Source organism: Gracilinanus agilis, chromosome 2 (assembly GCF_016433145.1).
Source record: "Gracilinanus agilis isolate LMUSP501 chromosome 2, AgileGrace, whole genome shotgun sequence".
Lineage (NCBI taxonomy): Eukaryota > Metazoa > Chordata > Mammalia > Didelphimorphia > Didelphidae > Gracilinanus > Gracilinanus agilis.
Genome location: NC_058131.1, coordinates 420,492,043 through 420,506,805, shown reverse-complemented (window position 1 = coordinate 420,506,805; position 14,763 = coordinate 420,492,043). Strand labels below are relative to the sequence as shown.

At 34.4% G+C, this 14,763-nt stretch overlaps 1 protein-coding gene across 1 annotated transcript in view; it reads left to right on the top strand.

The window, feature by feature from the left end:
* Positions 1 to 14,763, top strand: part of CDC42BPB (CDC42 binding protein kinase beta) — a 132,099-nt gene that overhangs the window by 102,192 nt on the left and 15,144 nt on the right. Inside the window, exons 24-27 of the mRNA XM_044659909.1 lie at positions 1,199 to 1,220; positions 1,350 to 1,594; positions 4,563 to 4,625; positions 9,568 to 10,161. Coding sequence (XP_044515844.1) covers positions 1,199 to 1,220; positions 1,350 to 1,594; positions 4,563 to 4,625; positions 9,568 to 10,161 — 924 coding nt within the window. The remainder of the gene's footprint in view (positions 1 to 1,198; positions 1,221 to 1,349; positions 1,595 to 4,562; positions 4,626 to 9,567; positions 10,162 to 14,763) is intronic.

Genomic DNA, 14,763 nt, shown 5'->3' with positions numbered 1-14,763 from the left:
CTCTTTATGGTTTTACTATATTTTATATATATATATATATATATATATGTGTGTGTGTGTGTATATATATATTTACATATATATATATATATAATTATTTCCTTCAGATTTAGAAATATGAATTTTTTGTCTGTTTTAGCATTTTATTGCTGATAATGATATATCTATGGGGATAAAAGTAATCTAATATTTCATACTTTTCCTGTCTTAATCCATTTTCCTTCAGTGTGTCCATCTCATTTTCTAACATCCCTGCTGCTAGGGCAGCAGCATCATTCTCTCCACACAGGATTGCCACTTGGGTGTGGGCCTTTCTCTCTAGCTTCTTTCATCTGAAATACCCCTCTTCTCTCTCCTTCATTGATCCTGTTCCTTTTCTTAGTATACCTAAAACTTCTTTTCTCCTGTCTGTATCTCTGCTATATTACTTTTTAAAAACTTGGTATAGCAGTATATTCAACACTAAAAGAAATACTATAATATAATTAATTATAAAGGGGCTTGTCATGTGACAATATATGGCTTCAATTTATTTTTTCAGTGCTCACAATAATCTTTAAGCTAGAGCAGAAATATTAAATGAAAGTCAAATATTCCTCATTTACCTTTTTTCTTTAATGGTATGCCTTTTTAAAAATATATAACACCAAGAACCATTACAGTGAATTGCCATGTTCAACAAGAAACTAACAAATCTTTCTCTATTTAAAGACCTCCTACTATATACAATAGAGGTAGAGTTGCAATCATACATGACTAAAAAGGTTGCAGTACATAAAGTGCTGTGAAGCACAAAAAGTTTTACAGCTTCATTAATAAAGACTTAAGGAAAATCTCATATCATTTCCAACATAATTTGTGTTAAAATCAAATGATTCTGAGAAGTTATTCCCCTTAGACAATGCTTTTAAGAATCTTTTCTTTAATTACTACTGTGTAAGTAAACATTTCAGAATATGTTTTTAGGAAGCTATGATTTTGGCAAGGGCTAAGCTAAATAGAAATTAAAATGTTACAAAACTAATAGGACTACACAAACTCTTTTTATTAGTATGCTTCCCTTTTAGTATTTGATGGGAGAACTGAGAAGGAAAGCTTTTGGGAGCAAGTTGTATTAAAAGTTCAGTATGGGACCTATAGTTGCTTGGAAATTAGAGAAGAGAAAATGAAATTGAGATTTTTTAACTTCCAAGATTAGTTTTGCATTCTTCTACAAAGGACTCTTTGGAAGAACTGAAGTTTTTGCTTCTGAATCACTTTTACTATGTTTATTTCTTTAAATATTTAAATTGCTTTTTATTATTAGGGTATAGCTCTGTCTGCTTTGTCTATTTTGTTTGTCTTATGTTTGTGTTTTGTTTATTTTATATTATTAAGGTGACAGCTTCTCTCTTAGGCACACCTGCTAAGACCAGTTCACTGCTAATTCTAACAGAGAATGAAAATGAGAAGAGGAAATGGGTTGGGATCCTAGAAGGCCTACAGTCTATTCTACATAAAAACAGACTTAAAAATCAAGTTGTACATATTCCACAGGAAGCTTATGACAGCACACTGCCTCTTATTAAAACCATGTTAACAGCTGCAATAGTAGGTATGTACCTTGGAAGCTGCAGTTTAAAAAGAAGTACATTTTTCCTGTTATCAGAAAAGTTGATGCTCTAAATGATGCTCTCATGCTTAAAATATTTCTTCCACAAATATAAAGGCTGCATGCCTATAAATTAAAAACATTTAAGGTTATAACTTCATTTCTTGAACCTTCTGATATATTTTCTGGACTGATTTAAATTTTGTCCTCTTAATTTTCTTTTAAACCCTTACCTTCTATCTTAGAATCAATACTGAATACCAGAGAAGAGTGACTTTCCCAGGGTCACACAGCTAGGAAGTGTCTGAACCTGATTTGAACCCAGAACTTCCTATGCCCATGCCTGGCTCTGTTTACTGAGCCACCTTAGATGCTCCTATTCTCATATATTTTCTAGACTGATAAATATTTAAATACTAAATTTATATTGCTATACATGTCATTGGATTTAGAGCTAGTAGGAATGTACAGAAGAATACTAACTCCCTATATTCAAATCTTGCCTTTAATACTTAATGTCTGTGTGACCAAGTCATATAATATCTCTGGGTATCATTTTCCTCATTTATATCATGTCTAGTCTATATCTAGTCTCTCTCTGTAATACCTTCATAGATTAGGATTGGAAAAGACCCTAGATGACTTCTTGTCTGATCTTTACATTTTACAAATGAAGAAACTGAAGCCCAGAGAGGTTATTATTTGCCACAGGCCACACAGTAACTTACAGGACTAGAATTTTTACCCAAAGCCTCTTATAAATTCTTTGCTTTTTCCATTTGGACCATTCTGCCTCAGAACTACCTTACAGGATTGGTGTGAGACTTAAATAAGAAAATATAGAGTGCTAACTACATAAATGTTGTCATTCTAATCTAGTTCAACCTCAAATTTTACACATGAGAAAAGATGCACAGAGAGATGGGTGAGTGAATGAATGAATGAATGAATGAAATAATTAATTGATTGATTGATTAGTTGAGGATTCGAATGCTTTTACTGTTGTAGGTGCTATTTAGATACAAATAGAATTCCTGCTCTCAAAGAACTTGTATTCTAATAGTGGAGACAACACATATTTATGGAAGGTTTCAGGTATAAGTTTACTAGAAAGATCCCATGAATCTTAGGGTACAGAATCAAAACAGTTGGTAATCCTCTTATTTAATGTCCCTTCTTTTGATAAAATCATGTCATTTTCTGATGTACAGTCATTTGATAGAGCCAAGAACTTTAGTGACAAGAAATTTTCTTTTTTAGATCAGATATGTAAAGCTGTGATTATAGCACCTATGGAGGTAGTTGTCAGACTATATCTCCACAAAAGTAGCAACCCAGGATACCTACCATACTGGAAGTATTACTGTTACTAAGATTCATAGCTTCAGGGTCCTGTGTTGTCTCCATTGGACCCTGATATAGCAAGCAGTGGGGAGTGCAATCTCCCTCTTCATTGGAAGAGATGGTAGATAGTGTGGTGGTGGTGGTGGTGGTGGTAGTGATTTGACTTGCCTGGAACCTTGGTTAACAAGTTGGTGGCAATGAGTCACCTTTTCTTCATAAGAGTTATTTCCCTAGATGATAGCAGCTCTAAAAGCTGTGCTGAAAGCAGGACCTGTGGTCTGAGAGGTTCTCCTACTCCCATCACTCCTGAGCTTATCTGCCTGTTGGTGGAAATTGGTTAGCAGTTATTATTGGTGGGGGGTCAGGAAGGTAGATCCCTTCCTTACATTGATTTTTCTCCTTCAATGATGACTCCAGGAGTAGTGACTTAGTGAAATGGTTCTCTTATCCAGGACTGTGGTCCAACTAATTCTCCCAAGATTTGAACCAAGTTGCTCTTATCCTAATTCTGACAACCAGTGCTGTAGACAGATGAAATCTGGAGATTTCACACAGACATTTGGCAAAGCCTCTAATGTTATTATGAACCAAAGTAGAAAAATGAGACTGGATAATGTTATATTTAATGATATAATATATATACATATATATAACATATATATAATGATATAATAAAAATAAAGATATATATTTAAATAATACTTAACTTGGTTCTGAATATTAAATTGGTATCATCCTGGAAGCATGCTTCTAGTGTTGCAGTGCTTTAGAGGATAACTTAGGTAGCATCAAGTTCATAAGTAATATGAGAGGATACCTAACACAGTTTATGGCAAACTATTCTGAAAAGATATAAGCAGTTTTAACATGGTGGACCAATTCTATTAAGTTTATACTTATGGATAAATTGAATTTAGTTTTTTTTATAAAACCTTGTATGTTCATAAGATAGGTTGTAACTATATAGTAGATTGTATGAGAAAAACTTGGATTTTTTTCATGGACTGCCCTGGTAAGACCAAATTTGGCAGTTAATGTTCATTTGTGGGTATTTCATTTTGATGGGGACATTGATAGCATGCTTAGGAAATGGCAAATAAGTGGTCAGAATATATTTGAACAATTGTCATACCAGAAATGGTTGACTAAACTGAAAATATTTGGACTAGAAAAGAAATATTTTGTGGAATGAGGAGAGCCAACTTAGTTGTTTTCAGATATGTAAAGCTGTGATTCAAAGAGGCATTATATTTGTTCTTATCTTCAAAGACTAAAACCAGGAAAAACGGATAAAAGCTATAGGGAGGCAAATGGTAGCTCAGCATAAGAAAACATTTATAGAAAGTTTTCTCCTGTCCCCCAAATGAAATAGGTTGATGCATTTCATTGTGAATTTCTTGTTCATGGAAGTGTTCAATCATATTCCAGATGACCATTGGTCTGTAATATATTAAATGATTTACTTACATGATTAGAAAACTAAATCATTTTTAAGGCTTCCTTTCTCTTAAGATTACATATTCCATAAGTAATTTGGCCATAAATATTGCTTTAAAATGTAGAACTTTTTATAACAAACTACTAGTATTGAATTCTTTTATCTTTCTCCCCCTTCTTTTTTATACAGATCGGGATAGGATAGCCATTGGTTTAGAAGAAGGACTATATGTAATAGAGTTAACTCGTGATGGTAAGTTAATTTGTGATTTTGGTATGAGTATCATTGACATGTTTCTCTAATCTAACTATTTCTCTGTAAAATATGACGTTATTCAGCTGATTACTTAAAAGTAAATTAGAAGAGGAAAAAGTTGAAGTTTATCACTATGTTCATGTGAATAATCTTGTGTATTATATGAAGATGATCTCTGCATAGAGGAACATGTAAGCACTTATTTTATGCCCAGCACTGTGCTTCACATATAAGCAAGGTGGTATAAATATAAGCAAACCAGGCTTTCCTTGCCCTTAAAGAGCTTACATTCTAATAGAGGAAGACAACATATGAAAAAAGTGCTGAAAGGAGCAGGAAGTGGCTTAGAGACCTGGTTCTCAGCAAGCGAAAGCAAAAGCTTCACCTATCAGAATTATGTAGTTGTTTGTTCTATGATACTGCCATATTTGACACCATAATATCCTGGAGACTTTCTCAAACTTTTCCATTCCTGTTGTGCATTTTTTTTTTTTTTTGCACAATTAAGTTCGAAGATATTTTCTCTCCTTATTTAAACATAGGGATTATCAAGATGTAAAGATTAGAACCATGTTCCCTAGGAATGTGACAGGATTACCTATAGTCATCTCCCTAGAAAAATTAGAGGATGTTTTTCAGTGGGGGGATAACTACAGATTCTGTTTCCTTGTAGTGGTACAGTTCAAATAGCACAGATTTCAATTGACAGCCTGTCAAGGTGATTATTGACTAAGTCCAGGTTTGTCAGCCCATTGGTAGGTAAGTCAGTGAGGATACTTTCTTCCTTAGAGTGATCCTGGATGGTGACCCAACTCTAGAACTACAAAGACTCTAAATTGTTGTGTGTGTGTGTGGGGGGGTTTGAAAACCTTACCTTCCATTTTGGAATTCAATTGGTTCCAAGGCAGAAGAGTGTGGTAAGGGCTAGGCAATGGAGGTTAAGAGATTGGCCCAGGGTCACATAGCTAGGAAGTGTCTGAGGCCAGATTTGAACCCAGGACCTCCTGCCTCTAGGCCTGGCTCTCAATCCACTGAGCCACCCAGCTGTCCCCTAGCATAAGGACTTTAAAAAAATCATCTTGTCCATTTTTAAAGTTTATGGATTTTGAAGTGTTCCAACAAAATGTCTAGGTTTGATTAAACTCAGTTCCCTCAAACTACCTCACAATGATGACAAAAGTCCCTAAAGAACCAAAAAAGGGGGAAGGAAAAAAACTCACCAGAAAGATCTCAAAGAAACCAGGCCAAAGAATCCTTAGTACCATGAATAAATGGAGTGAAAGAAGAAAGAAAAAACTCCCAAGGGGAAGAACAATACTTCAACAGCTTTGTCTTTGGAATGGAGAATAGACATACCACTAAGAAATGTCAGTGGTTTAGCATCACAGTATGATGATAAAGGATGATATAAGGATATGAATTGATAAAGGAACATATGACATCTCTTTTATTAGATGACTAAACAAAGAATCCAAGAATGCTAGCATCAGAATTGAAAGGTAGAGAAGCAGAGAGCAATTTAGGCAGAAGGAAAAATGCAGCAATGTAAGAGCAAACAATAGTCCATAATTTTTTTTAATATCAGAATCGATAGGAAACTTTGGGTCTAAATGATCTAAAACAGCAGAACTAAGAATGCTAATCTGAAAATTATTGGTCTCCAAGACATATATAAAGAAACAATCTGAATACCATATTTAAGGCAATTGTACACCCTCCAAAGTCCCCAGTAGTACTAGAAACAGGCCTCGGTGCAGATAAATAGAATACAAAAGATGCTGCCCAAGCACTAACTAAACCAGAAATATAGTCACTAAGTTCCAAGACTTCTTTTGTCAGAATTTTATAAGACTACACTGTTGGTGGAACTGTAAATAGCTATTCAGAAAATAATATGGAACTATTCCCCAACAGTCATTAAACTGTGCCTGCCCTTTGACCTAGAAATGTACCAAAAACATTTAGATCTTGGTTAAAAACCAATTTCTGCCAGATTTTCCAGTTTCACTTGCATTTTTTGTTAAGCAGTAAGCTTTTATCCCATCGTCTGGGGTATTTGGGTTTATTGAACACTGTGTTATTGCTTATTTGCTTCTGTTTAATGTGAGCCAAATCTGTTAAAACTTTTTACTTTTTTAACTAGTTCCAAATAGTTGTAATACTCATTTGTGGTGTAGCTCAAGATATGGTAGTGCACAGTCTCCTTCCTTCTCTAGTTTTTTTCATCAAAATTCTTGACATTTTATTCCTGCAGATAATTTTTCTGCAGATGATATTTTCAATATTTTTCCTCTAGCTTTCTAAAGTACTTCCTTAGTGATTTGGTATATAGCTGTCACTCTTAACCAAACAAGTAATATTAGCGATTACAAAAGATAAAACATAAAATTCTATGTAAATGAAATTAAAAAGATTTTACATTAACAAAATTGATTCAACTACAATAAGAAGGGAGGAAGTCAACTGGGAAAAGACCTTTATGTCATTGTTTTTTATCAGGTCTTCTGTTAAAGACACAAAGAGAAATTGAATTGAATTGAATTGAACAAATGAATTGAATCCAAAAAAGGATCACAAACCCTTAATCATATGAAAGAATACTCTAAACCACTAACAATAAAAAATGCAAATCAAAACAATCCTAAAGTTTCCCTTTATTCCAATTAAGTTGGAATAGATTATAAAAGATTGAAGTAGTATTAGTGGGATATGTAAAGACAGGTACATTAAAGCATTTATTTTTGGTGGAGCTATGAATATGTCCAACTGTTCTGGAAGACATTTTTAAATCTCTAACTAGTGATTCTGCTGTTGGGTACCAAAAAAGGGGGGGGCACCATATATACCAAAATATTTAGAGTATTACTTTTTATAGTAGCAGAGAGTTGTAATTAGTTAATAGCTGAACAAGGTTTGCTTCAATAATATAGGAGAATATTGTACTTTAAGAAATGATGAATATAAAGAATTTAAAGAAGATAGAATGAACTGAAGTTATATAAATCAGAAAAACAAAATATATAATGACTGCAATAATGTAGAGGAAATAATAACAAAAAATAATTGAATTTATGCTGACCAAGCTTGGATTCACAGAAGAGATACAATAAGATACTGCCTTAAAAAGGTGGACAACTGTGGTCATGGAATACTACATAAAACATCAACATTTTTCAGTATGTTGGTTAATTTAGTTTTCTTCTTTATTAAAAGGGATGATTCTTGGAGGGGGGGGTGGATGGGAACTGTAGGAAATGTAAATGATATAAAAATCATGAGAGCAATAAAAATGTATTTTAAAAGTTACAGCCTATATAAAAAGAGATCAAAGACCCAATCATACAACAGTAAAAATTTGCATTAAAGAAAAGAATAATAAAGACAACATACCAGAATTCATGGAATAAAAAACTCATTTTTATATATTTTTAAATACAGGGAGTTGAAAAGAACTTTTTGTTCATAATCAAAAGCATTTGTCTAAAACCCAGACTTATTTATAAAGGAGAAACCTGGAAAGCCTTCCTAATGAGGAAGATTGAAGCTACAGTGTTAACATAGTTCTAGAAATTCTAGCTATAGCAATAATACTCTCAATATTAAAGGAATAAACAGTTAAAATTCTTTATAACTGAGAATGATTTATGTAGAAACTTTAGAGAATCTTCTTGGAGGGGAAACTATCAAGACAAATTACTTAATCAAAGTGGCAAGATGAGAAATCCTCTCATCAGCATGTCTGTTTGGTACTAACAAATACAGGGAAGAAGAAATAAGTACCATTTAAAATGACAAAACGGTGTACTAATTACCTGGGAGTTAACCTACAGACAAGGTACAGAGGACTTACATAAACATAACTGTAAATTCATTTTTTCAAAATTTACAAAAATAAAAGGAAACGCTACATAAATAGATGGGTTAAGTTATGACCAATATAGTGAAAATGACAATTCTACCCAAATAAAGCCAAGAATCCAATGCTATGTTAGTCAGATTACCAACAGGACACTTAATAGAATTAAAGTAAGATGGTAGAACAAAAGGTCAAGAATATCTAGGGAAATAGAAGGATGAGTTTGCTATTACCAGACTTCAGATTTGCCTGTCAAAACTATCCAGTACTGGATAAAAAATAGACAAGGTAATCAGTAGAATGGATTTATATATGACTTAGCAAGAAATCCATATAGCCATTGATAAACGCAGTAGCACGAAGTATTGGGAAAGAATTTGCTGTCAATAGGAACTGCTGGGCAAACTGAATAGCAGTTCAACAGAAAATAGCTTTAGACTAGTGCCTTTCACCAAATATCGCAAATTCCATATGCATGAGTGAATTAAAAACTTCTTAAAATTACACCATTCAAAATTAGAAGAAAACGAAAGGTTATATTTCTCACAGCTGTGACTAGGGATTGAATATATAACTAACCACAATATAGAGAATATCATCAAAACTGAAGTAGATTATATTATATGACAATTAAGGCTTTCCACAAATAATATAAATGCATCTAGTTATAGAAGACAGACTAAGGGGAAAATCTTTGCATACATTCATCTTTTTAACAAATGTTAAACTAGTAACAGTGAAGTTGCATTTGCTTTTTCAGTTTTTTTATGTTACTTTGTAGATGGTACATTGTAAGAAATTAAATTGTGAGTAGATTGAAGTTTGCATAATGTTTCAAAGTTCAATAACACATCTTCTACTTTCATTTTACAGTGAATAAAGAGGCCTAAAAAGGGGAAATGATTTACCCAAGGTTACACAAGTAGGAAGTAGCAGTTAGGATTTAAGCCCATAGATCCTAACTCCTCCTTCCTCACACTCTCCACTTAGAGAAGTTGGAATTGACAGAAGATAACCTTTCTTTACAAAAGAATATTTATGTTACCATAGTTCTTTATTCACTGAGATTTATTTTTTGTGCAGTGATTGTTCGAGCTGCTGATTGTAAGAAGGTCTACCAGATTGAACTTGCTCCCAAAGAGAAAATTATCATCCTCATCTGTGGCAGGAACCACCATGTTCATCTATATCCATGGTCATCTCTTGATGGTTCAGAAGGCAATTTTGACATCAAACTTCCAGAAACTAAAGGCTGCCAACTTATAGTAGCTGCCACACTAAAGAAGAGCTCCTCAACTTGTTTGTTTGTGGCTGTGAAACGACTGATTCTTTGTTATGAAATTCATAGAACTAAGCCTTTCCACAAAAAATTCAATGAAATTGTGGCTCCAGGAAGTGTACAATGGATGACAGTATTCAAAGACAGACTCTGTGTTGGCTACCCTTCTGGGTTCTCTCTGTTGAACATTCAGGGAGATGGACAGTCTCTAAACCTGGTAAATCCTAATGATCCCTCGCTTATGTTCCTCTCACAGCAGTCTTTTGATGCCCTTTGTGCTGTGGAACTCACTAATGAGGAATACCTGCTTTGCTTCAGCCATATGGGATTGTACGTGGATTCACAAGGTCGGAGGTCACGCATGCAGGAGCTAATGTGGCCTGCAACTCCTGTTGCCTGTAGTATGTATATGTTTTTCTGTTGCCATATCCCTGTTGTTGCTTTTCCCATCAAAAATCAGCATGTGTTCTCTTTTGCTTTGGTTTATCTTCCAATTTCCACATTAGATAGCCAACTAAGAATTTACAATAGACCTAATCCCATTTTCCCATAATAGAAGAAGCAGGTGATAAAGGTGTAGTACAAAGGCAAAGCAAGGCAATAAGCAATTTTTAAGCATTTATAGTGTTTCAGTGACCATGCTAAGCTCTACAATACAAGCAAAAAGGAAGATTCTGCCCTCAAGGAGCTTACAGTCTAATGCAGGAAGACAACACAAAAACAAAAGGAAAGTGGTGGTGGAGGGGGTTGGGAGGACAGTAGAAGGACCCATGAGAATGTGCCTGATATTAACATCTATTATTGAACTCTAGGAACTCAAAAGGAAAATGAAAGTTGGTTAGCCTTTGCCCCTCAGCAAAATGGAGAGCCTTCTCCCTCCCTCCAACCCCACCAAAGAAGTCACCCATGGGAGAAAAAGACAAAGTAGAAGGCTATTCCAGAGTGAGCAGGTAGGAGGGACTGATAGATGTTCTAGAACAGTGGTTCCCAAACTTTTTTGGCCTACCGCCCCCTTTCCAGAAAAAATATTACTTAGCCCCCTCGAAATTAATTTTTTTTTATTTTAATAGCAATTAATAGGAAAGATAAATGAACCTGTGGCCATCACCACCTCCCTGGATTGCTACAGCACCCACCAGGGGGCAGTAGCACCCACTTTGGGAATCACTGTTCTAGAATGAGACTGCAGATGAGGCACAGTGCTGAGTTTGGGACCAGGAAGAACTAACTTCAAATCCTACATAATATGTGCTATTTTAGGAACTCCAGGCCAGTCAGCTATTTTCTTAGTGTTATAGACTAGTTTCTGAGATAGTAGATGACACTAGTGGTCCCAACATGCCCAGATATTTATTGCTTAAACTACTTCTAGGCTGGTCCCAAAATTTTGCCCAGCCTGAAATGAATATATATCCTCTGCCTTCTTGTCTGTAAAACTGAAAACAAAAACATTTAAAGACTTATTTAATATTAATATTCTTAATAATAGCTTATATTTGTTATTTGCAAGGTGATCCTAAAGTATTCTACTGTGCTAAGATCTATCTATTCTGTCATCATATATCTTCTTTCAGATCAGTCAGCTAATGAATAAGCATTTATTAAGCATTACTCTGTAAAGAATAGGGATACAAAGAAAGATCTAAAATAGTCCCTGCTCTTATATTCAATTGGGCAAGACAGTTACATAAATAGGTGCATACAAGATATATCCAGAGTAGGTAGGTATGAGGTTATCTAGAGGGGATCAGGAAATGCCTCCTGCAAAAGTGACATTTGAGCCATAGAGCCTGGTAATCCTTATTTGTGGCATTATGCAAAAGAACTGGTCATAAGACTTAAAGCTGAAACATGCCATTAGAAATCATCTAGACTTGCTGTATCTTTATTCTACAGCTGAGGAAACTGACTCAATTCATTGATTTACCTTTGTAAGATAACCAAGATTGGAACACAGGACTTTAGCTTTTCATTGCATCATATCACACAAAATGTCAGTTGTATCTGATAAAAAGGAATTGATGGTAATTAAGATGACTCTTCTGTAGTCTTGAGAAAGACTTGATTAGCTGGGGATTGCTCAGATGAAGGCAAACAGGATGATAAAAGCCTTGAATACATGTTCTGTTAGAATCAGCTGAAGGAGCAAAGGATGTAATTTATTTTGAAGAAATGATTCAAGAAGGGCAAAATAGTTGTCTTCAAGTTTGAAGGGCTGAGCAGGAGTGATTAGACTATCTTTTGTTTGGCTCTAGAAGCAAAACTAGGAGCTGTTGGAAGAAATTGCAAACAGGCTAGTTTAAACTTGCTGGCCAACAGTGGAATGGGCAGTGGTGGTCTTCAAGCAAAGGCTGAATGGCAACTTACCTAATATATTTAGAGTCAGGATGCCTTTCAGGTATGGGTTGAGCCAAATGGGTTGAGTTCTGTTCTGCTCCCCCCTCACCCACCTAACTCTGAAATGGGATAATAAAAAGTAGCCAGAGTATTTTTGATGGTCAAAGAAAAACTTTGTACTCTTGGATGTTTGTACCCTGGGTTTTCTGCTATTGTTTAGAGAGCCAAAGTTCCACTTTAAAGCTATCCTTTTTTTGATGATATTTGCAGGAAAATTGGATTTAGGTTTAGAAATATTATCATTAGACAATTTTAACTTTCAGATGGCTAAATATATAGAAATAACAGGTTTGGTGGGAAGTACAGCATTTGAGAAACTATTCCAAACTTTAAACAGTAAAAACAAATGGTAAAAATGCTAATGAGTGAATTGTTTGGGAGAAACTTGTCAGCCTTTCTCTACAGTTTATAGTAAGCCTCAAAATAGTTTAATAATTAGATGTATAGGGCACGTATTAGATGCTGTGTGCTAAGTACTAGGGAGACGAATAGAAACTTAGATTCCATAGGAAGAAGATCTAAACATCTAAAGGGGAGCAGAAAAGATGGAGAGTGGGTTACACAGGATGAGGCAGAATGATTGGGGATAAAGTGTAAAACTCCAGAGATTAAAGTTCACACCAGAAGTAGAGAGAGAGAATTATAAAAATAACTCAGGATGTCAGAATATCCCAACATTAAATTTAAAATTTTAATTTAGTTTAAATTTAAAATCAGTGCATCTAAATAAATTGAAAATACAAGCTCTACTCATAGATATTCAGTTAGATTAACTACAAGACAACTTTCTTAAAAATTGGATGTTGGTTTAGTTAATATTGGTAACTCCTAGTGAGAAACTTTCTCTGCCAGTACAGATTGACACCAGCTAATAGAGGACATAGTTATTAAAACTGAAGAACATTATTAATTTCTTTTAATTGCTTAACATTGGAACCTCTGATCTATTTTGTTGCAAGTTTTACTGAAATGATAAAATACTAACTTAACTCTACAAAAAACAGGGCATTTCAATATAAGGCAATTATAATTAGCTTCCATGTTGCCATCAGACTGCCACCTAGTGGGATGTTCATTATCTTAGACACACTTGCTTTATGGATTAAGAAGATAATCCAGGTGTAGGACAGAGCCTGTTCCTTATTGCTGGTAGAGGCATTGCTGACTTTTTACCCCAATAGGAAGGTTTCCTACAGTCCAGACAACTAAAGTTATCAAGGTTAGTACTCTCCTTGACACATAATTGAATAAAAAAAATTAGATATTTTATTTTACATTTTTAAGAGATAATATGGTATAATAGTAATAATATAGTATAATATATAGAATGACAATCTTGGAATCAAGGAAAACTGAGTTCAAGGCTCCTGAACTAACGTTTGGCCGTGTTACCCTGGACAAGTTTTTTAATCTCCTTAATGTGCTAGGCAGTTATAGGTATCAAACCAAGTTCCAGTTTACATTGGTAGAGGGAATTTCTTCACTGGGAGTTGTGAAATCACAGTCCAGTATCCAAAAAGTATATAAATCCAAAATGATTTATATACTGTCCTGTAACCAAAAAAATTCAAAGCTGCACAATTAAATGTGAGAGTTAGAACTTGGTCTTTCTAGGGGAAAGAAAGCATTTAACTGCCTCCATAATTCTCTTGTGTATTCTCTCTTCATGTCCTTCCCCACTGATTTTGTGTATTTCAGTTTTCAGTTCAATGAAATGTGGATTTTCATTCATTTCAATTCAGCATACATTTATTAAATACCTATTGTATAAAAGAGCATATAGTATCCCCTCCTCACTTCTACCCCTAAGAATGCTTAGCTGTCCTCAAAGCTAAACTCATATGTCACGTCCTATATGAAGACCTTACTGATCCCATCAGGTGTTAATGTCAGTTTTTTCTAAAATTAGCTTATTAGTACATTTGTTAAGAAAAGTAGTATAGCACAATAGATAGAAAGCTGATATCAGAGTTAAGAAGACCTGGGTTCATACTCAAATCTGGACCTACAAAATAAAACAGTCCCTGCCCTAGTCGAATTTAGAGTCTACTTTGGGGATGCAGTGTTTTTCTTTGGATCAGATCTTTAATTATTTTCAGAGAAACTCCTGGGGCTATTTGAGAGGTAACCAGTATGTAACCAAAATAGAGTTTGAACAGAAGTCTCTCTGTCAACTTTCTATCAGCTGTTCAAGACTTCTTTTCATAACATGTAGACATATATATATATATATATATATATATATATATATATGAAATAATTTTAGAGAAAAAAAAGAACCTAATCCCTGAAAGGATCTGGAGAGGCTCCATATAGAAAATGATACTTGAATTTAGCCTTAAAGCCAGCTAAGCTTAGAGGTAGAGGGAATGGAAATACCAGGTTTTCCAGGCTTGGAGGGGACATTGAAAATGAGTGGTCATATATAAGGGTGAGGAAATAGCTATAAGGCCAGTTTGGTTACAATGTTATGTGTTAGGGGGAAGATATAAAAGGAACAAGTAATTAGGAACTAGATTTTAGAAAGCCTTAAATGGCACAACAAGCAAAGTTCAGTACTTGAAAAGTGGTCCATTAATTTAATTCTGTGTATTCTAAACATC